The sequence below is a fragment of the Columba livia genome, chromosome 6, assembly GCF_036013475.1.
Source record: "Columba livia isolate bColLiv1 breed racing homer chromosome 6, bColLiv1.pat.W.v2, whole genome shotgun sequence".
Classification (NCBI taxonomy): domain Eukaryota; kingdom Metazoa; phylum Chordata; class Aves; order Columbiformes; family Columbidae; genus Columba; species Columba livia.
The window spans coordinates 19,707,861-19,730,920 of record NC_088607.1 but is presented as its reverse complement, the minus strand read 5'-3'; the positions used below and the strand labels follow the sequence as shown (position 1 = coordinate 19,730,920).

The following is a 23,060-nucleotide window of genomic DNA, read 5'->3' as shown; positions in this document are numbered from 1 at the left end:
CTAATTCTAAGAAAGCGATTAATGCCAACAAGTGACAAAAGAAACATTACTTACTTCACAATTACTGTTGTTTGAAGTACTTTTTATTGTTGTGTTTTATAGGTGATGTTTGTTTACAAATTCAGGGGTAATGCCACTGAACTCCACCTTGACAGAGCAACAAAATAACTCCAAAACAGGCTAGAACAATAAATATCAAACCATTCAATCTAAAATGTATAAATATAAAAGTCATTTCTGAAAATGTAGGAAAACCGGGAATCCATTTTTCTGTTTTGGTCATTTGTATAGTAACATCACTATAATCCATCCATATCACCTCAGATCCAGCACAATTATCTTTATGTCTTTCCCGACCACGTGGGTACATAGCTGCAGGAGAAGTCAATGTGTTACTCACAGAAATCAGTTTCAGTAATATAGCATATGAGGGCTATTGTTTCCTTTTAATTTTCTGAGCCTGTTTGATGCTATGCCTGTCTATCCAACTTTGATTGTAACTGTCACTGTGCCTGTTCACAGGCAAAGCTGATCACCACAGGTCTATACTGCTGAATAAAGCAAGAACTACAAAAAGCAATCAGAAATGAATTTCTAAACAGGTTATTGCTTAGTGCTTAGCCTGTGAAACAGGTTATAGTTCTGTGCTATCCTTTATGTATCACAACCTGAAATGGGGAAGGAAGATGTGTACTATAATCTGATCCTGCAGTGGCTTCAGATGTGCTTGTCTACATTATGGATATATTTTTTTAAGCCTTTAGAACTAAATTGTCTTTAGACACAGTCATGATCAATTAACAGCTTGTACTGGGTCTGTGGAGAAGACTTATAACCAGAAACCAGGCAAATGCAGATTAGGATTGTTTCAGCTGGGTTTCATGAAGCTTCCCGAATTATTACCCCTGCTACTTTTCCTTCAGGAAATGAGGCTGTGATCTTACTGTATTTGTTGGAAGATCAATATGTTTTGGTGATTGCACTTGAAAAGGATATTTGTGTTTCATATGCAATACCAGCACCGTGTCTAATGATTATAAGTGAGCTCAAGGGGCCAGTAACTTCATTAATGAACTAAGTCTCTAAAAGACCACTGAAAAGAGCCCATCTGGAACAAAAGTCTTAACATTTTTCAGGGTTGGACTATCTTCTCTTTATACCTACAGTCAATGATAAAAGAAAAAAACAAAGAACCTCAACCTCTCTTTCCTTTGAGGAGTAATATTGATGTTCTTAGAGCCCAACAACAAATTTTCAATGTCTTTCAACATTATTTCTCTGCATTTGATAACTTAATTTTGAGCTATATGAAATGCTCTGTATATGAAGTGAGCCCCATTAAAAAAGAAAAAAATCTTAATTATTCAAAGGTGAACATCGCTGTCTTCCAGATAACAGTGACATATCTGATAATCCTGAATGACTACACTAGTCAGCCATACATATCGCATACTATGCTATTGAAAGAAAGGATATGGTAGTTACTGAGAAAGGCTTATGAGAAGCCAGGAGAAAATTATAGGCAATGAAAGAAAGTGGGCTTAATCTACTTCCAGCTGCACTTTTTAGCAGCTGGGATGTTCTGTTGGGACAATTCAGTTCACCTCCACAACTGTAGTATTTGTTTAAAAACTGAATAGCTGAGGAATAACTCCCATTTGAAACTGTGGCTTTTGCTTCTTCTGAAAGCAGGTAGAAGTGGTGACTGACAGCAACTGCCTCTGATTAGCCACCACTTGAATGGCAGTGTGTAACACTCTTCTCATGCTTTCTATTGACTGCTTAAATAGACTCTTGGTGTCTACCTCGGTCAGTGAAGCAAGGGTAATGAATTATTAACACGGGGGAAAAAATTATGAAGAAATATGATCTGAAGCATGTATAATTTCTGCTTGCAGCAGAACCACGGGCAAGAATTTGAATAGTCAAAACCATGTTGGATTATATACTTACATTAAATAACCTAGGATCCTTTGTATGTGGATGAAATCCCTTCTTTTTACAAGCAGAAACTTCTAGCATGCCAGCAGTAGTAAGTCTGAAGATGCCAGTGCTGGAAAGCAAAAAATAAAACTCCTGTCACATACTGCAAATCCAAGGTTTTACTACAAATTGCTTAACTTAACAGGACAACAGAATGGTACTCAGTAACCTTTGATACACAGAACCAAGGATGAGTTGGATTCTTAAAGGTATTTGAAAACAAGGGAAGTTGTATTCATGTAAAAGAAGGGATGATGAGGGGAATTAAAAACCAAACCAAATCAAGAAACCAAAACAACAACAAAAACACACAAAAAAACCCACAAAAGCAACAACAAAACCCAACAAAACAAAACAAAACACAATAACAACAAAACCCCAAACACGGTACTGGTGTTGTTCCCATTAGGCAGGTTAGTGCAAGAGGGGACTGGGGCTAGTTCACACAGGAACAGATACAAAACAGAAACGTAGGTGTTCTGGCTTGCATTTCAGTCACTTGAACTCTAGAGGGGCAACTTAAAAGACAACAGCCTTTAGGCTAGCTGTTAAATGACTAATAAGAGTGAATATCCTCCACACTTCTTGTAGGTAGTGAAGTAATACAAAGCACTAGATAATGCACTGCTGCATATATATGAGCTAACACTTTGAGTATTGAATAAAACACTAGAAAATCCACCCTTCTGTAAAGAACATTAATAGCTAATAACTGCAGGACAGCACCTGTTTAATAAATGTTACAGATAGGACTAACAGTTTAGAACTGGTTACAGTGTATCAGCATAAACTGTGAAAGAAGTTTGGAAGACCCGTGATTTGAAGGGGTATGCAGACCTTCTCAAGGTTGCAAATCCTAGTGCTTGTGTGGTTGCCATTCAATCTGTATTTACAGCTCTGCTACCTGAATGGGCCATATAGGAAGTTATAACCAGAACAGGATTCATAGATGTCATCTATGGGGGCAGAAAGACAGGAAGAAAGGCTACAGAAATGTGCCCTGTGGCCTTGAATATCCAAGCACAAAAAAGCAGAGTTACAAAACATAGGTTGGAAGAAACTTGTGAAGATTTTTCTAAGTCCAACCCTCTCTGCTACAGCGGTATGATTTTGAGCAGGGTGCCTAGGATCATGTCCAGCCAGGTTTTGAACAGCTCTAAGGATGTAGACTTCACACCCTCTCTGGGCAGCCTGTTCCATCACAAACCTTCATATTAATTGTTACACAGTTCCACATTTTTCCAGATACTTACTGTTTGTTTTTAATGAAATACAAAATTAGGACCTTATTATCAAAAAGTGATCTTTATCACTCTACTCCCCAAACTGCAATTTTCTTATAATCATAGACAAATATATGTAATCCCTTCTCTTCCTTCATCAGACAGAATAAGGATAGGTCTGTGGCAGGGCACTGGCGATGAGGTCTCCAGGAGAACAGCTCCTCCTCAGATGAGCAGGGTATAAAAACAAACTTTAAAACCTGGGGCTAGGAGGGAGAAGCCAGAAACAATACTGTGCATATAGACTGACTGGAATGTAAGTCTAAACAACTTAAAGAAAACAAACTCACAATATAACATTCCTGCCTTGCATCCCAGCTGACATGTGCTGTCCGCATTTGATCAAATTTTAAGATAAGGAGCAGGGGAAAATATCTAAATATTACTTAGAAAAATCAGAACTCACTCATTATGCTTTGGTGAACAAACAATTGCAATGGCCTCTGGCAACATTAGCTGATAAGAACAATGAGTATGAAGATCAACACTGGATAAGAATGCAGTTTGTGTTGGATGTGTCTACAAAAAGAAAGGGAAAACTCAACATCATGAAATATTTCTTAGAAATCAAGGTCCACATACATTCAAGGAACAATAATTTGTAACAAATGAAAGTATCAGTATTTCCCCAGGTTGGTTTCTTAAGTTTGTATTAACCCAGATTCTGCATTGTTAGGGTGGCTTTTCTGTATGATGTTTATGGAGGCACATTAACAACCAGATGTACAGGCAATTTTCTGATCATGGGAAGGAAAAGGGTGTAATGAAAAAGAACAAGACAAAGGGAAATGACTTGACTGTGCAAAATCCCTAAGAGTGAAATTAATATAAAGTTTAAACGACACAATATCCCCCCTGCAATTTTGAATATAGCAGAAAAAAAAAATAAAAATAATAAAATACACCTAAATAAACATAAACTAAAGTTGCACTGGCAAAAGCAGGTCCATTGTGTCAACAGGATGCCTCAACTTCATTAAGAAATACTCATCTATGGGAGAACATTAGCACTCGTTTACATCACTACAATTAGAATAAGTAAGCAATTTAATTTGGATTGTTCCAGTTATTTCTTTAGTTTGTTATTCCATTTTTTTTTTTCCACATAGTGTATAGAGTTGATAGAGAAAAGTCAGAATCTGAGTCATACGTACATGGATCCAACCCAAAGTGAGGAGATTGTACTGATCCTGAATACCAAATAGTTCTTCCACATTCTCCATGTCGCAGTAGTCTGGTCCTGAAGATTGCTTTGGCACTATTACGTGGGTAATAGTAAATTCATTATGTGTCTGTAAAACAAACATTGACATACAGTGGAACAAATTAACTAATGAATAAATACTCAATCAGAATCTGAAAGATGTCAGCCCATCAGCAGGACAGCCATTATGAATTTGATGACTCCAGTAGATTCTAACAGTCTTTATATTTCATTGTCCTGTAACTAAACCTCGCTTACCTTAGATGAATGCCAGAGAAAGTACTTGAAAAAGCCTGTATTGTACAGTGTGCTGAAAAACTTGCTACGTTTTATAACAACAGCAGTGTATTTTGATCGGATGTTTCCCCAATAAGGCAAGCCCACACTGCTGAAGTGACCACTCAGGTTAAAATATGAAGTTAATTACATTAAAGTCTAATCGTTTAGATCTGCTTTTGCTCTGAAGTCAATATGTTACAGGAAAATACTTCACTATCGAATATATTTTCCCCATACAAATGTGAGAGTTAAACTGTACCAGTTTTCCACAGAGAATTCCACATGTCTCTATTCCTCTTACTGTATTTGCCTCTGCTAGCAGCAGAAATTCGTGACAGAGATCCCTGGGCAAAATGACTCCTCTGAGTGCTTCGGCTAATTGAGCTAACGACAACAACAACAAAATAAAACAAAACAAAACAAAGAGAGAGAGAGAGAAAGAGTCATTTGCACAGTGAAGTTCCCTAAAATAAGGAAATATGCACAGTTACAGGAAATTATTTAAAGTTAAAGAATTATGCTTATGACATTACAGATTTCTAATGAGACTAAATCTCCAGCACAAGCTCTTCACCCTAAATTGAAGTCACCAGCCCATAAGACAAGCTCACAAACCTACCCCTGGGGAGAGAGTGAGCAGATACCATTTCCCAGGCTAGGGCTTTCCAGGGTGAACCACCACAGGTTCTGCTTCTGTTCCTTTGAAATCCATGGCAAAATTCAGACACTGAGGCTCAATCTCTAGTTCCATCTACTGGCACTCAACTGGAAGATGTGAAACTGTATAGCTAATCTCCTCTCTTAAAATGGAGAAAATATATGGAACTGTTGTGTGTATGCCAACATGTTCAGGCCTGATTCATTACAGACACACTCACAGTGAACAAATTCATATGCATATGTGATATATGGGCTGCTATAACTAGCAAAGAAGCAGATTAAAGGAAAAAAAAAACATAAAATCAATCTATGGACTTACTCTGAACAGCACTTAGAGTAGCCTCTGGCTTTAAGACCTGGTTTACTGGAGGTGAATGTCCAGTGCAGCCAGATGTGCCACTCCTCTCTTTTTTCTCAAGCAGTGCAGTGGATAAGGGACTGTTATCTGGTACAGAAATACAAGACAGCATATTTCCATCTATCTGTTCAGACATAACCATGCTCTCTTTGGTTTTCTGATCTCGAGCTAGTTCTTGCTTCTTAAGTTGATCCTCAAAGAATTGAAACTGTTCTGATTCAAGCTGCTGTTGACGCATATGTGCAATTCGTTTCTTCTCTGCCTCTATTAGCTTTTGATGTTCTAATTTCTTCAGAAATTCAGTTTTACATTTGTTCTGGAAAACATGCAAAATAGCAACATCCTCAGAACACAAAAAAAATCTACAAAAAATGAAGAGAAAGAAGCAAAGTAATCCTGTCATTGAAAAGTAAGTCTATTAGGACCTATTTGCTGAACCAGCAAATACAACTGTATCCCCAAAAGCAGTATGATATGGAAGGAAATACAGTAAGTAAGGAATTTCAATCTGCATACTTGTGGTGTTCTGTTTTACTTTGGTAGTGATAACACTGGCCTCATTTGCCCATTATAATAAAATCATTAGAAAAAGACTTTGCAGAACACGGATGGTAAAGAAACTAGACACAAGTGTAAGCCCTTGCAATTTTCAGTGCAACAACAGATCCATGAGTACATGGGTTTTCTGGGTAGATTTCACAATCCATTTTGTTATCTGGATTTGTTGCTGCTGTTTGAATAGGTTTGTCAACTTTCTGCTACTTTCTTTCCTCAGCTTTCCCTGGGTTGCTTAAGCTGGCTTTGGTGCAGTTTGTCCCCAGACACATGAGGTGCCCTCTCCGCGCTGGTCTATGCGCCTTTGCCACCCAGCCAGCTGCTGTTCCCCAAACTGCACGGGAAACATGAGGTTTTGACAGCCCTCCCTGTTTCCTGTTAAAGGAGAGCATCAAGCATCTCCAGAAGCAAATGAAAAAAAAGCAGAGCAAAGTAATTTCTTAAATGTCATAAACAAGATAGAGCAGGAAAGAGAGCCTTAAACCACTCGGTGACAGGAATACGGAGAGCATGGAGTGCATTTTGGTTTTTACCTCCCCATGATTCCCTAGGTTAAATTTAAGGGAAGGAAACAAAAAGGTGTATTTTTCTCAGATGTTTTTTCCAAAACAAGTTTTTAACACTACAGATCCTGTTTTCAGAGATCTCAATACACAAGATGGAAGTACTTAGAGTAACTTGAAGACACAAACAGGATAAATTCAAACTGAAGCACATTCAGAGCCAAGAGACTTTTTCCACATACTCATCTAAGTGTCTGAACATTATCCTCTTTATAAAACAAAATTGGCGTGTATGCAAGACTACTCAGATATTCATAGGCTGTTATCTAAATATCACAGCACTTGTATTTCCAAACACATACTTGCATTACTTATTTTCAAATGACCAACCAATTAGATTCTGAGAGGAAGTGAAAAGTCATCCTAAGCAGTCCATGAAATGATTACATTCTTGTAGAACTGGCATTTTACTGCTTAATTTTTAAGATGACTTATATGACAGAAAAAAGTATTCATATCAAAGATTTAATAACCATATAAAACTTACTTTGTTTTGCAAGTATTCTTGATATTCTAAGTTATATTTTTTTAAAAGATCTCTTTTCAACTCATCTGTCCGTGGAAATGCAACCTCCTTCAATTTCTTTGGGGTGGGGGAGAAAGATAGATAAGTTTATTTCACACTTTCTATAAGATCACCTAGAAAACAAATTCAACTCTAGTAGAGATTTCAAAAAATACAAAACAACAACAACAAAAATACTGCTCTTCTCCCAGAAATGAAAGAAATATACACTAAATCATCAGCTTATAGTACACTGATTTCAATAATATAGTACACATCAACTTATAGTACACATCAACTTTTATAGTACACTGATTTCAATAAAGCTCTATAAATTTATGTCAGTGAAAGGAGTGACATGAATACTTCATATCTCAAGGAAATATTAGTCCTTTTTGTAGCAACCTGTTATCTGTGTTTTGTTTAATAGGTGTGCGATGACTAACATTTTTGTTGTTGGTGTAATTTATTTCAAAAAGAGTGGTCCAACTTTCAGTGTTTCAGGTTGGCTCATCACATTTTTTTCTGGGACTCTCTGAACAGAAATATGACTGAATACACCCACTTCCAGGTGGGAAAAAGTGTTTATTTGCAGGGAGAGCTACACATGCAGCTTCCTGTGACAGCCCTGCAGAAAAAACAATGTTTTTGTAAAACAAAAACAATGCCAAATGTTTTCTACTGATGCAGAGACTACTACAAAACAATTTAGAGGCTACAGGCAAAGCAGGGAAAGAGACCATGTGCTTAATCCTACTGGGTGCCACAGGAGAGAGCACATTAGATACCCTTTCTCAACACAGATGTTTCCTAGATTGTGGGTCATAGTCAAAAATTTGACATGAAGGATTTTGGCTTTGTATATAACATTATTCAGCTTTAACAGTAAAGAAAGCTGCAAATATGGAAACATGAAGCAAGATACACTTATGCTTATTTTAACAGCTGTCATTGGGCAATTCCAGATGTTTTAAGCTCAGTATAAGGCTGTATTTGAAATTTCTCTTTTAGGAAAAACATCACCACCCCCACCCCCAAAAAACCTCAAAAAACCCCCAAAACCAAAACTATTTTGTATACAAATGGAGGAAAAAAATCTGGTAAAAACTAAGCAAATACTTATTTGGTAATAAAGACATGAAAAATATACATTGGTTATTTAACAGGGTAAGCAAATACTGCACAGACACCAGTAATGCCACACATCTCTCTTTCCCTCTGTTTGAAATAGCCAGTTTGGGCCCTTAGCCACTCAGATAATTGGGACCAGAACAAAATTCTAAGTACTGTTAAAATAGTGTATTTTTAACATGTAAACTTTCAGAAATAGATATACCCAGGTTTCCAACCATCTACCAACTTATTCAGAGACAGTTCAAGTTCACCTTTTAGAATGATAATTTAATTTCCTGTAATGATCAAGTTATTATAACAAAATAAAACATGAATGACTAGTGGAGAAACGTATCAGAAATTCAAGCTGTGCTGGCTGCTATGGGCTATATGTGTACTGGAGGAAAAGGAGTGCTAGGAAAGAATGGAGGGACTCTGGGGGAAACATTTCTTAAAGGCCAGGAAACCATAACCCTACCTTGATAATATCTTGTTTTTCTGGCACTGCACATTGGTGATAGTCTCGGTGACTAGGCAGCTTTTCTACAAACAACCTAGAAAATTAAACATGCATGTGTTCGCCTCAGCAGCCAGAAGAATATCCACAATAGCTTTTATGTTGACAGAAAGATCAGTTTCACATAACTACTAACCACTGGATTCCAGATGACTTGGAGCACAGTTTTGCACATTTGTTTAAGACAACACTTAAATTCTTGTATAGATTTGTATGGGACACATAGGGTAATGACGGGAGATTATCTTCTACATTTGAATATATTTTGGCTTTCATTATTAGAGGGTTGCGTTGAAAAGAGGACTAAACTAGCAGCCAGCACCTAAACATAGCCCTCAAAAGCACCTTCCACCCTAGCCAGTGTTAACAATTCCTGTTTCCACTGTCTTGATCTGTCCTTAGCTGAAATGCTGAATCTTGAATGGGAAGTCCAGAATGCAGCACTGACTACCATTAAGGCAGACCAAGCTGCACAGCTAACTGCAGTATTAACCTACTCAGTCATCTAAATTATGGCAACACTCAGCTGCAAAGAGTTTGGAACACACAATTGCTACCATTCTTCCAGCAATTTGTGCAATGTATACCTTCCAGTCTCTCTTTTTCTAAAGAGACTATAAATGCAATCCATATCATGGATGTTACATTTACTCCTGTAAGAAGAGAGAAATTATATTTAATCCTTTTGGAGAAGTAAAAAGAGGCAAAAAATCTATCTTTTCATGTTTTTTAAAATGCTGTGCAATATTACCATCTTTAACATCAGCAGAGTTCATAGGATGTAACTATTAAATGCTCAGAATTCTTATCTAAACACTGTTTTTTAAGCCATGAACTGTATTTAACCAACATGATGATAGATACAGAATAATCTGTGGGAAACAGTGCTCACAGGCTAGTGCAGTAGGGTCAGCTTCAATCTCTATATATTAGGTTAGTTCACACCTGACATTAATAGATGGATAGGACTACTGTACTAACAGCTGAGATGAAATCCTAACAAAGACTGTGGCTAGAGTAAAGATCTCCAAAGATCAAAGCTATTCTGCAAGAACACACTAAACATTTTTCTCGTAATCTAAAGTGGTGCCCTGTTTTCACTGCAGCTTTTCATTTCAGTTTACTTAGTAATGACTACAAATGGTTTCTTACGTTATGAACTTATTATAGAAAACAAACGCATTCTCCAGGTTCCCCTCCTCCATATACACTGACGCCATTCGCTCCATCTCTACTCCAGATCTAAAATAACGACGCGGAGTGATATCTTCATTGATTGTAATATTGCTGCCAAGTTTGCTTAAGGCACGTACTCTCTCTTCTGGGGTCACAGAGATGTCTGTATGGTCAGGAATAGCTACTAGCTTTCTCTGAAAAAGAACAGAGAGATTAGCAAAAAGAACTAGCTATTATGTTTCACTTTCAGTAAGTGATCTCATTCAAGAAACTCAAGGGAAATCATCTCTTTTCTCAAAATAGGCATTGATTTCCCCATTGTTAGCCACAGCTGAAACATTCCAACATGTTTCTCAATTGCAAATAAATTGTGATTGCAATTACAAATAAGAAGTGATCTTAATCCCATCCTCAAATCTTCAAATACAAAAAAAGGCAGAAAAAAATATTAAGATAAAATTAAGTAAATATCTGTAGAAACAGAGGCAACACAAAGTATCTTCTCTTTAGAATTCCCCACACATGAAATTCTATAAGGTTTTGCCTTAAGTTATTGCAATAATTTGGTGGAGGGTCTGAATACTCGGACCCATATTATATGAGATATAGTGTACGAGTACAGGGTAGAGTTCACCTAACAAAAACCAATAAGTTCCCCTGGACAGTCAACAGTTCACTTCAAATGTTCATTTCCAGTTTCAAATGAGGCAGATAAAGCCTGAGTTAGAACTAACTCTACTGAAGAAGCAGCATAGCTTCTGATTATAAACATTACCTCCCCGTTAAGGGCTAAATAAGTGGTTACTGCAAGTTGTTTCCTCTTACTTTGATTAAATTTTTTCCTCTTTCTGTTCAAAATGTTCATTTCGACTTCTTAAAAACACCAAAACAAATTAAAACCCCATAAATATGTATATAGAAATAAAATAAATTGCAATTAAACCGCCAGGCAGAACTTGTGAGGAACTGGCAACTGCAGGAAAAGGCCCTTGTAGCTGACAGCGAGCACTGCTAAACAGCTCTCTTAAATTGTTTCCTATTTGAATGAGAGGGTGCTAAGCCACTAAAGCATTTATTTGAAATACATACCAATGAGCTGACAGTAAATGGTTGTTCCATGCTGTTCTCTGTCTGCAAGCCAGGGAGATCATTCTTTTCCTCCAAAGTCTCCATCTGAATGCAAAGGGCAATATCAATCCAGTGCTCAAGATTGGCAGCCAGCTGTCTCAGGGATTATTAGCCCAGGGGAAACTTGAACACAGACACGTTAGTTGTGGTTGTGTGCTGGAAAAAATATGACAAATCATCCAGATTAGAAATACATTCAAATGCCATGTAAATTTGCATGCCTGCACCTGCTCATTACTTCAGTATCACAATACTTACTTATTTCATAAGAATCTAAAGTTTACCAGGCATCTAAAATCTAAAATAGAAATAAATGGGGCTTGCAGGACAGTTGTGGACTAGCTGGCCTGTTCTAATTTTATCACAGTGGATTAGAACACAATATAACAAATTATTTTTACAACTTAAACAAACAACCCAAGAACAACAACAAACCCCCAAACAAACCGCCCAACACTTTCAAGCAGTAGGAGAAAAACTCAGGTCAAAGACTAACCACAGAGTCTGTGCTTACTTGAGCATATGTTTTGATTAACATTCTTATAAACAGTGTGAATCTGGCATAGTTCTTCCTGCTAAGCCTATAATTAGAAATAAAACTTTGCACACAAACTCACATCAGTAACATAAAGCAGAGAAAATATTTCAAGCACCACATGTCCCACCCTCACAGCTTGCTGATTTCAACAACACACAACATACAATGAACTCTGATGAATCAACTGACAGTAATTGTTTCTTGCACAGCTCTGAAAGAGCATAGACATGTGGTCATCAGCAAAAAAAAAAAATCCTAACGAAATCCTGAAAGGGAAATGAATTATTTAAATTACACTAGAAGTATGAAAATGAAGGTCCTAATGTGGTTTATCACTTCTGTGCACTCAGTCTAAAGAGATTTGATCTTGAAGGCTGAAGGCACTTCGTCTATTGCAATAAATATGATTTACACTTTTGTAAAAGCATAAAGGGTGGGTTCAGCAAAGATATTTTCCCAGCACACCTCTCTCTAGAGGCCAGAGGACTCTGGCTTAGAGAAAAACTGCTCTACTGTGTTTATAGCCAGCTGCATTTCTTGAGTATTGATTTCTGTATCTGGATCTTCCTCATTTTTTTCCAAAAACTAAGAGTATCTATTAGATCAGTCTTTAATTTTAACAATTAATGCAAGTATTACAGGAGACATTAAATTCATTTAAGTGATACTTTCTTTAAAATAATCAGAATCATCCAATTTTATTTGTAAAAGCCCTTACTGGCACACCCATTCCATCTTATTAATTCAATCTTACCCTGCTTTTCCATATGACCTCCCAAACTCAATGAATACATTCTTGCCTGATTTTATACCCATGTTTTCCATCTTCAAGGTTTTTTTTTTTTTTTTTTTTTTTTCTTCCTCATCATGAGATATATCACAGGTCTGTAAATTCAATTTCAAGACTTGCTTCTTTCAAATTAAGGTATTCAAAATGCTTGCACAATTTGTGACGAAAAATAGAGCATGGCTTATATACCCAAGACATCAACATTAGTTGTGGCTGCAGTGCTAATGGAAACAGTTCTCTAAACAGCTTAATTTTATAGACATGGATCTCTGCTGTAAGATCAGCTTGGCAGGAAAGACTATTCAGTGCCTATTCATGAACTGTAGAAAGGCCCCATGGGACTGAAATAATGAAATATTTTTGCTTTAGCCTACTCGAAGAAACATACTGCCTTATGGCTAGTTCCACCCGAAACCCTTCTTAAGCTGGACTGCTGTAGATGTGGCAGACTATGAAAAGAGAGGACTAAAAGCCTGGCAGAACTCATGTTAGACTTCTGCCCCTGCAGCTCATATTCTAAGCAGAAATAAAATCTTCAATTTGAAAAGACTTCATATGCTCTATGTGACTCAGGAATAATGATTAAAAAAAGAAAAAAAAAAAAGAAATAAAAAGAGTATATATTTTAAAACCATTTATTCACTCACTTATCTGGCACTTGTGATTTCTCCTAGAAGCAACTTGGAGATCTACAATAGCTGAATGACAGGTTGTTTTTGGTCTCAAGTATTCATCCAAGTATGACAAACTGATTTTACTAAAAAAATATTGTTCAAAAGTAAAAGGTGCAGGAATGTAATTCTATGCAATTCCCTATTTCAATTAGGAACTTTTGAGCAAGAAAACTGCTTTTCAAACACTTTCGCACTTATGGACTTTCTCTAAAATCTAGTGAGGAAATGGACCTTTAAAATAATGCTCTTCAGATGCTTCCCTAGGGAGGACATGTAATATGGATCATATGGTTCGTTCAGCTATTACCACACCTTGAAAATCTTCCAGCCTAGCTAGTAGGCAAGCAGAAAAATGTTAGTGTAGCAAGTGGGAAACAAAAAAGTCACTAAATGGTGTTCGTTTTTTTATGTGGGCCAGTATTCCCAAAGAGGTCTTTGTTAAAGAAGCCTGTAGAACTGGCACAGGGAGACATCGTGGAACTCTTCACTTGCAAAGATTTCTCATCTTGATTGCATCTAAGAATATTTAAGTTATAAATATAAGTTAATTTGGTGATTTTTTTTACCCTGAAAAAGCATTAAAAATAAACAAAAACTGTGATATTAGGTATTTTAAAGAGGAGACATCTGGTAACAGAAGAAATTCACACTTCCTCAAAATTGTGTCAGAGCTTTGAAAGGATGAAGCAGCTCTGCAGAGAGCACAAGTCAAGTCACAGTGCAAGAGCTTAGCAGAAGAATTGCTGCAAATAAAAGAGGAAACAGACTTTTAAAATTTGCCTTCAGGGTCACATTAAAAACCAGGCACTACAAATAAAGAACTACTAGGATGAATTTGTATCACCTCTACAAAAATGTCTGTTAAGGCTCAAATATATTAGCTATTATAGGTGGCAGTATAATTAAGAAAAAAAATCCTAAAAAGAAGGTAATCTGTCTTATGACTGCACTCCAATATATTATCCTTAACATGTGGACACACTGGCCAGAATTATAAATTATTAAAATGCAGAAAGTCAAGCTTTACTAAAAACACCACCAGAGTAATGTCTGCCAGTTCCCTGGAATGCCTCTTTGCATAATGATCCTTCACAATCACCTTCAGCTGCTCAAAGGCCATGATACTGCTCAGGGGCTCCCCTCACTCCCACCATCCTTCTTCACACTTCCACTTTGTTCACACCAGTGACTTCAAGGCTGGTTGTAGGTCATCCGAATTAAAAATCAAATGGACTTTTAAAATTAATTACTTCCTTCTCAAACTCAAAATGTGAGGGAAGAGGAATAAACATGAAGCTAGCAAAACAGACAGACTGGGCCCTTTCCAAGGCAGTGCTGTCCTAGATTGATATGAGCCAGCTCTGAAAAATGTACTCTTAAGAGCTTGTGCAGTGCCTGTAAGAATTGTGCAGTCCAGATGAGTGACATTTTGCCTTCTGGAAATACTCTTATATTTTGCTCTACAAGAGCAAAGAGAAATTCAAATATCAAACCTCTCTGTGTAACTGAAACTAATTATATTCAAACACAGAAAATAGTTATGCTAATACAGTAAACTACACTCCAACCCCAACCACAGGGGATAAGTAGCGATGCTAGCTTGGAGCTATCTTAGTCTATTAGAGTGTAAAGTGCTCTAAATTCCAAGAGTAAAGATGCATTTTTCTGCTTTACAATTTCAGGCATTCCAACTAACTTAGATGGACTTAGGTAACATTTAACTAAGAATAAATGTCTGAACATTTGGAATGCAAATCAAGCTTTTTCTAATGATGAAATTTCTGAGAGTTGTTATGGGAATATAAGAATTTAACATAAATTCAACAGTTAGGAAACTTTATTTCATTGGTAGTGGCACCACTCACCAAATCCAATTTTTTCCTCAAAACCCACCTGTTTTCCTGTATCATTGAGCTTATTATGCTATTTGTTAATCCTTTGTAAAATACAGCTTTATTAAATCAAAGGCCTTCAGCCACAGAAACGGAGCAAAGTGAGAAAAATCAACGTTTTAAATGGCATTGAAAGTCATTCTTTCTGTTCAGGCTAACAAGCGTGGTGCAAGTACCAGGGAAGTCAATAGCAGAGAGAGCAATCTTAACTTAAAAGTATATGCAAATAGTAGTACATGAAGATAGAATATGTATATCAAAATATATATGAAGTACCTCAAGAGTAGGCTAATTAGACAGAGATGATATGAGAAGATCTAGAGAATGCATACACGAACTCTCACGGTTTTCTGAGAGGTATGATATCACAATTAATCGGAAATTCTACAATATCTTCATAGTTCACTACATGTTGGTATGTTTCAAACAACTGCCAGGATGAATGGATATGGACAAAGAAGAGCCCCTCTGCCTGTGTTCAGCGTCTGAGAGCCATGACCCAGCTAAGTTTGCAAACTACGTAACTGTGCTCTGTGAAGAAGGGAAAGCTGGTGCTCATGGCTGCACACCAAGGCTTATTAGCTCGAGTGCAGTATGAACTATTCAAGTTACACAGTTTGTGTTTGTAATGTCTTGTGTGGAGCCAGATCACAGTCTGGGCAGAAAGAGCTTGTGTCAGTCTATGCACCCCTATGCCAGGCTCCAAAATGTCTGTTGAGTATAAGTCTTTCACCAATATAACCTGACTATGCAAGACAGCCGTACCAGAAAAGACAATGAGGCCAAGCAGGACCATGCTTTGCCAAAGTATGAACACAGTGACTGGTGGTACCCCAGATGGAGTTGTGTTGCTGTGTCAGAGAAGACACAGCCTCAAAGAGGGGCTCAGAGTACCAGTGCCTCTGAGAAACTAGTTGTCTGCAGAGCATGAGGACTGAATTTCAACTCATTGTCATAATCTCGAGGCTGCTTTTCCTTCCTCAGTTCTTCAGATAGGCTTTTAAATGTTGAATGACCTTTTTAGATTTATGAACAAGGAGTTGCCTGAGATCAATAAGAATTAATCGTTAGTTTCCACATTGTAACACTATTTACTGAGAAACATAGTTGCGGCCATGGGGAAACATTGTAGCACTCACTGTGAAACATTGTTGCAGCTGCTGTGAAACATGGTTGTGGCTTTAATGATTTTTTGAGACATTGTTATTTGTTACTTTGAAACATTGTTTTTAATCACTTGAAAACATTAGTTTCCCTTTGAAACATTTTAAAATCCCATCAGAATTAGTCATAGCACAATGCCATCACCGATGTCAGCAACATTTGTCAATATTTCGACTATTGGTCTTGCTAGAAAGCTGCATTGAAGAGGTCACTGGTAAAATTTTCCACATATTCACATTTTTCATTCAAAGCTTAGCTTCTGTTAAAAATAATAGGGATTTGGGGCATTAGCAATGATTAGTTATTTGCATATATTTTGATAGTGGATTATTTCAGAAATACCCTTTTGTTTGATATTTTGGTGGAATGAAAGCCCAGATGGGGTTCCCATCAAAATCATTCACTTGGGTTAATTGGAATCAGGATCCTTACAGTATATCTAGAAATAAAGCTTACTTCAATACTGTAAGAAGAAGTTAAAACAGAAATAACCTGGTTTAGTGCATTGTGAAGTGTGGCAATTATAGAAACCTAGCATAAAGTGTCTCAAACCATAAAGGGGTCAGGCCTCACTAAAACAGACAAATTAGCAAGTACAAAACATACCTTTTAATTATGCATAATTAACTTAAATTGTCCCAACAAATTTGAAATAATGCATATCCAATGACTGCCAGATGAAGATAAAGAACTGCTTCCTGTTAGTAGGTCACCCATGGTGCAGACACCAGTACTTCTGTACTTTGAAGTGTATGTTCAGGTGAATTTGGTGAAAAAATAGGTTAGAAATACAGGCACCTAACTCATTCATATCTTTTTGAAATGCCAGGCCATGTGTTGGCACAGCACATAATCATTTATACACACACTTGGGTTTGGTATAAAATATGCTAAAACCCAGCCTAAGTAGCAAACTGCTTTCTGTTGGTTCTTTCCAAAAAGAAACAGCATGTTCATCTGTCAACATGTTTTTTTGAAACAGATGTTCACCATTGCAGTAAGTAATTCAGCTAGTATAGTAAGTAGTCTCTCCTGAAAACAAAACAACAAAAACAAAAACCAACAACAAAGCACTGAATGTCATGGCAAGATCATTCTCTTGTGCACAGAAAAAAACCCTAATCAACCAAAAACAACAGAAAGGCTTTTCAATGAAAATAAACATTGCAAGGAGTCACTTGCTGACAACCCCACACCTTTCATTGGAGAAGTTGCTCTTCATAGTAGAAACCAACAAGCTTGGCTATAGAAAACACTGTCTCAGTAATGGTCTGTAATTTAACACTGACCCTTAGCTCCATGGATCCATTGAAACAGCATTGCCAAGCCCTCCTCCCAGGGCAGCTGCTGGGCTATACAATCATATATAGAAGCAGGCTGAGGTTACATCCTCTTTTTCACCTACTGTGAAGGACCAGTCCCAGTCACCTCCCAGCACACTGCCTAGAGGTCTCTGCAGACAGTGTCAGTGGCATTCAGACAGTACCATATTCACATCCTTGGGTAGAGAAAAGGAAAAATCATGTGCAGAGGAGATCTTCCGTGCACAGATTTGCCAAAGTCAAGTCTTGGCTGTATGGTTGTACCACTCAGTGCTGTATCTTACATCACAAAATTGAGCTTTATTTTCATGTAAAGAAAAATGTGTGTGACACAAGAATCTGTTTTACTACAGTTAAAAAAGTTAGAAAAGTTATCTGAAGACTTAAAATTGTTGTGCTAATACTTGGATGACTGCAGTTAGTTAATATTGCTACTTAAATATCACTGACTGGCTGTTTTCTAGGGACAGTTTCTCTTTTGGAACAGATACAAACATTACTGCATTAAGAAGCGACATCAATAAAATTAGATTGCTCTTGGATATGCTAAGGCTCTGATAAACCACTACAACATGCAGACAACATCCAACATGGCACATGCAAGAACCTGACTTTTACTCCCGACAGAGAATGTGAATGTAGAACCTACAGGCTCTTCCCATTGCTTCAAAGCACAGGAGAATTCTGACCTTCACCTATTTTCTCATTCATTTTTATGCAGACTATTTTGAAATCTAGTATGTTTGTGCTACTACAACATAACCCTATGCATCGGAGCTGTACACATGGGTGATGGCTTGATACCAGACTGATTAATATAGTCTGTCTACAAAGATATTAGTCACTTTTAAGACAATGTCCTGGAAAAAAGACTGGAAATACTGAACATTGAAACATGGATTTGTGGACTGCCAACAGTTCTTTGTCTTGTAATTTCTTGTGTCAAAACAAAACACAGTCCTTCCCTCTTTCTTTTTTTGGTAACACCATTCAGTTTCAGCAGAAAAGCATTTTTTAATATAATGGATAAAGTATCACCAATGTTAGAATGTCTTGGATTACAAGCAACAGCCTTCTTAGGCAGTCACTGAAATATACTTATGCAACACAGAACAGCATCTTTCCAGTGACCCACTAAAAGGACGTTCTAGATGTGGTGTAGAAAAACAGTGTCATTTCCCTCCTTCATGAAATCCACAACAATTGCCCATCTAAAATTAGTTTACCAGGGCACAGTAAGCCTGATGAGTCCAGAATAAAGAAAAATAGCTGCTGTTATATAATTTATTCTTTAATGATTCAACTGAAACACTGAAAAAAGGGATATCTGCAACACATAACATCAGTGATGAAACTGACTTCCACCATGAAGACAAGAAGCTATGTTGCTAAGGGAAACAAATGAGAGGTTATAATCAGCACAGAGGTCTGCAACACTTCATAGATGTACAAGAAACAAAAAAAGCATGATTCCTTGCGAAGTCTCAGGTTTCATAGATTTCTCTGTCCGTAGCCCTATTTCTCTCAGAGAAAAAGTCCCCCGGGATAAAAGTGTTAAGAACCTTCCCATTCTTTCTATAAAAGGTAATGATTTTTCTGGCAATATTTGCTAGTTAGTTTTACAACCTCTAATAAGGACACTTGTTAATTGGGTAACTGGTTGCAACAATCAGTTCTTGTTTCTATCTGATGACAAATTCCTACTCTGTCTTTCTTCTTATGGTTCATAAAGTAGGTGACAAAAAAAGGGGAATTAAATTTAATTGACATTTCTGACATACAAATTCACAGTACATCTGAAATCTCTTAAAGTGCCTATAAAGAATGAAGCTTGTCCTGTGGCCTCAAATCTAGAAAAAATAATTTGGGGCATTAGTTCAATAGATTCCGATTATTTTGCACATTAGTGGTTAAGTAAGCAAAGCGCAGGTAAAAATCTGATAGCAGTATTACCTACAGGATGGCGTGTGGTCAACCAGTACAAATAACTACCAGTTAATCTGGCATGTTTCTGCAGTATGATGCTTATATTTAGATAATACAGTTAGCTGATTTAATAATGAAGTCTTTGATCAGGATGTGTCATGCTATGAGCAGATGGGGGAAAAAAACACAGGAATGTCTGGATCTATGAGAAGAATACAACGTGCTTTAGACCATTTTTTCTGCTTGGATAGTTAAAATATTTAATTTCTCTTTCATACATTTGCTGAGATTGACAATGGTAAGCACATATTTTATAGCAGCACTGACTGTTACACAGTCAGCTCATACGGCTGCTTGAAAGTCAGCTGAATTATCCAGAATAACAAAGCTGAGCACAATGATTTGTAGCTAACATTTTATGCACTTGCAGGCCAAGCAGCTATTCAGCCCAGTGAAGCTATGAGCAGACTGCCTTTGAGACTATTTCTAAATCATTTGCTTTTCCCTTCAGTATGAGATTTTGCAGCCTATCCAAGCTCCTTTCCATATCAGTGAAGAGAGCTAGACATCTCTGCAGGCCCTTTGACAGTAGTTCAGAGATGTCAAAAGAGGATGATACTTTCTAGGTGACTATGTAATGAGTCCACAGCTTCCCTAAATGCAATTCCCTGTGTTGTGTGCTGAACGGTGAGTCATCTAGAACTGCCACTAGGAAGTGGTAGGCAATGGGTTGTGCCTGAGCAGGTGCTTGACTCACAGCATTACCATGATCTATCATCATTGCTGTAAGATTTAAAATGCTGTATTTTTGTAAGAGTGATGCCTCTGCAACAACAATATTAAGCCACTACACACAGAGCATTCAGGAACTGTACAAACAGGAACTGTACAAGCAAGATAATTTTCTTTCATGGACTTCTATTTATAATGGAAACTATGACCAGAAAATATGTTTTGTGGCATGGCAATCTAAATGTTACATTTTTATTAGAATTATATAGACAAAGCCTTTCATTGCAAGGCAGCAAACTAAGTTTCAGAATACAAACTGGAAAAGTAACCTTTGATACGGAAAAAAAATCTCAGGAGTCCAATAAGAACAGAAAAAAACCCTCACTATGCATACAAGTTTGGCAAACAGAGACCAAATATTTATTTTTATACGGCATTTACTCAGTGTCTTCACGCGTAAGTCACCTTGTTACTCCCTCAGAAGTTGAAGATTTCATGACAGCCCTCACCTTGAGCTATACTTTTCCCAGCTTGATTATTAACTTCCAGGAAATGCCTTAAGGCCTGACCTTGAGCATACTTTATGCACATAAAACCACATGAGAAATGCCTTCACAGTATTCCCATGGCAATATCAGTTCTACATGATTGCAGGATTGATCAAGACACTGAATACTATTTTTAAACATAATACTACAAAATAATACCCCTATTCACTTACAGCTATTTAAAAATATATATATATATATATATATATATATATATATATAAATATATATATATATATATATATATATATATATATAAATTGTGCCTACAGTACTATACAGCATTTGGAAATGACGCTGCCTACACTCTCCTGTGATCTATGAAACCCTGGATTTGACAACGCTGGCCTTTGGTTTAGTTATTCATACCTTTAGCTAAATGCTATGACATGCAATATACTAGGCAGAAACGTCAGAAAATCCAGCTGTTACAGAGTAACACAGTATGTTACTTCAGTAACATCTGCAACAACAAACCTGGACCCCATTCTCCTATTTAATGAATATTTAATGAAGTTACAGGTCTGTATCCCATTTTCTAGGACAAAATGGTCTAAGGCGATTTATCAAATATATGTTAACTACAGCTTTGGACAGTCTACCATTTTAGCATGCTATCAGGAGAACTCATTTCTGCGAAGACAGAACTTTCTCAAACCTGGTGTTTGCCTGAGGAGCTACAGTCCACCCGAGCCCTTATAATCTCACCACTTTCATTCTCAGTAAAAGGTGAGGCTTTTATCTGCCCATGACTTCTCAGATAAGCATTCAGAACCATGTGCATATTAAATTAAAAAGAAAAAAAATCCAAACCAAAAGGAATTCCCCCAGAAAATACTTTTTGCCACTGTTCTGGAACAGGACAGTTCTGAAACAAAACAGTACATCCATGCATGAGAGAAGTGAATTATGTTCCTCGGTGCACTCTGGAGGGACACCTTAGATCCCACACAGGTCAGGATGAGGTACATGAGCAGAAATAGCTTATGAGAGAGTTACAGATGCCCAACTGACACAATTTCTTATTTATTTTACATTCTTTCACTTCCTGTTCCTATGATAATCTTTCACATGTATATGAAACTACTTAAAAATAGAATACTGTTTTAAGTTTGACTTCTCTCTGAAACACCATAACATTCCGATCTCTGCTCCCCACCATGTTATAATCACCTATTTTTGCAGACGCAGTGAAATCAGCAGCTTTACCCAGCCGGGGCTCGCTGCTCCCCGCAAGCCCAGAAGTCGTCAGTCACACCATGATGCCCACGCTGCATCCACGCACCAAAAGCTGCTCCCTCTCCCCTCCTCGCTCCAGCGCGCATCCCGCCTGGGGCTGTTCACACATAAAGTTCCGCCCTGTCCGGAGGAGGGTGATTTTCAACAGCCCTCCGGGATCGCAACACCTGACGCCCGGGGCGGGGGCGGGCCAGACCGATCGCGCACCGGGGACGTTCTCGAAAGCAGTGGAGCTGATGAGGCTCGTACCGGTCCCGGTTCCAACGACTCGCCGGCCCCAGAAGGGGCAGCGCACAGCACGGGGCCACCGCTTTCTTACTCTGTCCACAGGCACCACTGGCGCAAGGCAGCGGGATGGAGGCGGGGAGGGAGAGCCCCACCAGCTCCCTGCCCGCGCTCCCCAGACCGGGGAAGGCGACGGCTGCTTACCAGATCTGGCATCCGTGTGAGCGGCCCCGGCGGACGGTGCTGGAGACAAAGCGAGGGGCGCCCACCCCGCCGCGGGACGAGGAAGCAGGAGCGGCGGGGCGGCCTGGGCCTCCGCCGCTCGGCCTCGCCCCGCCGGGGCTCGGTGCCCTGGGCACCCTGCGCAGGAGCGGCGGGCGGGGTGGGGCGGCAGGTGCCGGCGGCGCCGCGGAGAGGAGCCGAACGCCTTGCGCCGCCGCAGTCGGCCCAGGTTACGGTGCGGGACACAGGGAGGAGCATGCGCGGCGCCGGGGCGAGCGGCGTGGCCGCCTGCGGCTCCCCTCCGCTCCGCGCGTTCGCCGCCGCTGTAGCCCAACGGCCACGGCCGCCGCCGCGCGTAGGGGCCGCCGTTGCAGCCCAATGGCTGCCCGGGACGGCGTGGGGAAGCGGCGGCGAACGCGTAGCGGGGGGTTCCCTGGGGCGAGCGCAGGGACCCTAAGCGGGGA

General features: G+C 38.5%; 1 protein-coding gene across 4 annotated transcripts; it reads right to left on the bottom strand.

Moving 5' to 3' along the window:
* Nucleotides 1–65: 65 nt before the first annotated feature.
* On the bottom strand, nucleotides 66–22,783 carry STAMBPL1 (STAM binding protein like 1). 4 transcript variants are annotated; one of them, XM_065067407.1, is made up of 11 exons: nucleotides 22,579–22,783; nucleotides 11,286–11,480; nucleotides 10,173–10,390; nucleotides 8,982–9,057; nucleotides 7,373–7,468; nucleotides 5,729–6,083; nucleotides 5,051–5,133; nucleotides 4,421–4,558; nucleotides 3,673–3,785; nucleotides 1,954–2,053; nucleotides 66–372 (listed from the first exon to the last, which is right to left on the bottom strand). In XM_065067407.1, the coding sequence occupies exons 2-11, from the start codon at nucleotides 11,367–11,369 to the stop codon at nucleotides 316–318; spliced, it is 1,320 nt and encodes a 439-aa protein (XP_064923479.1). In that variant the 5' UTR covers nucleotides 11,370–11,480; nucleotides 22,579–22,783; the 3' UTR covers nucleotides 66–315. The 4 variants fall into 4 exon arrangements, with proteins under 4 accessions (XP_064923479.1, XP_005503050.1, XP_021144020.1 ...); XM_005502993.4 differs by having other exon boundaries at nucleotides 5,009–5,133; nucleotides 22,579–22,781; XM_021288345.2 differs by lacking the exon at nucleotides 22,579–22,783 and adding an exon at nucleotides 22,084–22,506 and having other exon boundaries at nucleotides 5,009–5,133.
* Nucleotides 22,784–23,060: the final 277 nt, after the last annotated feature.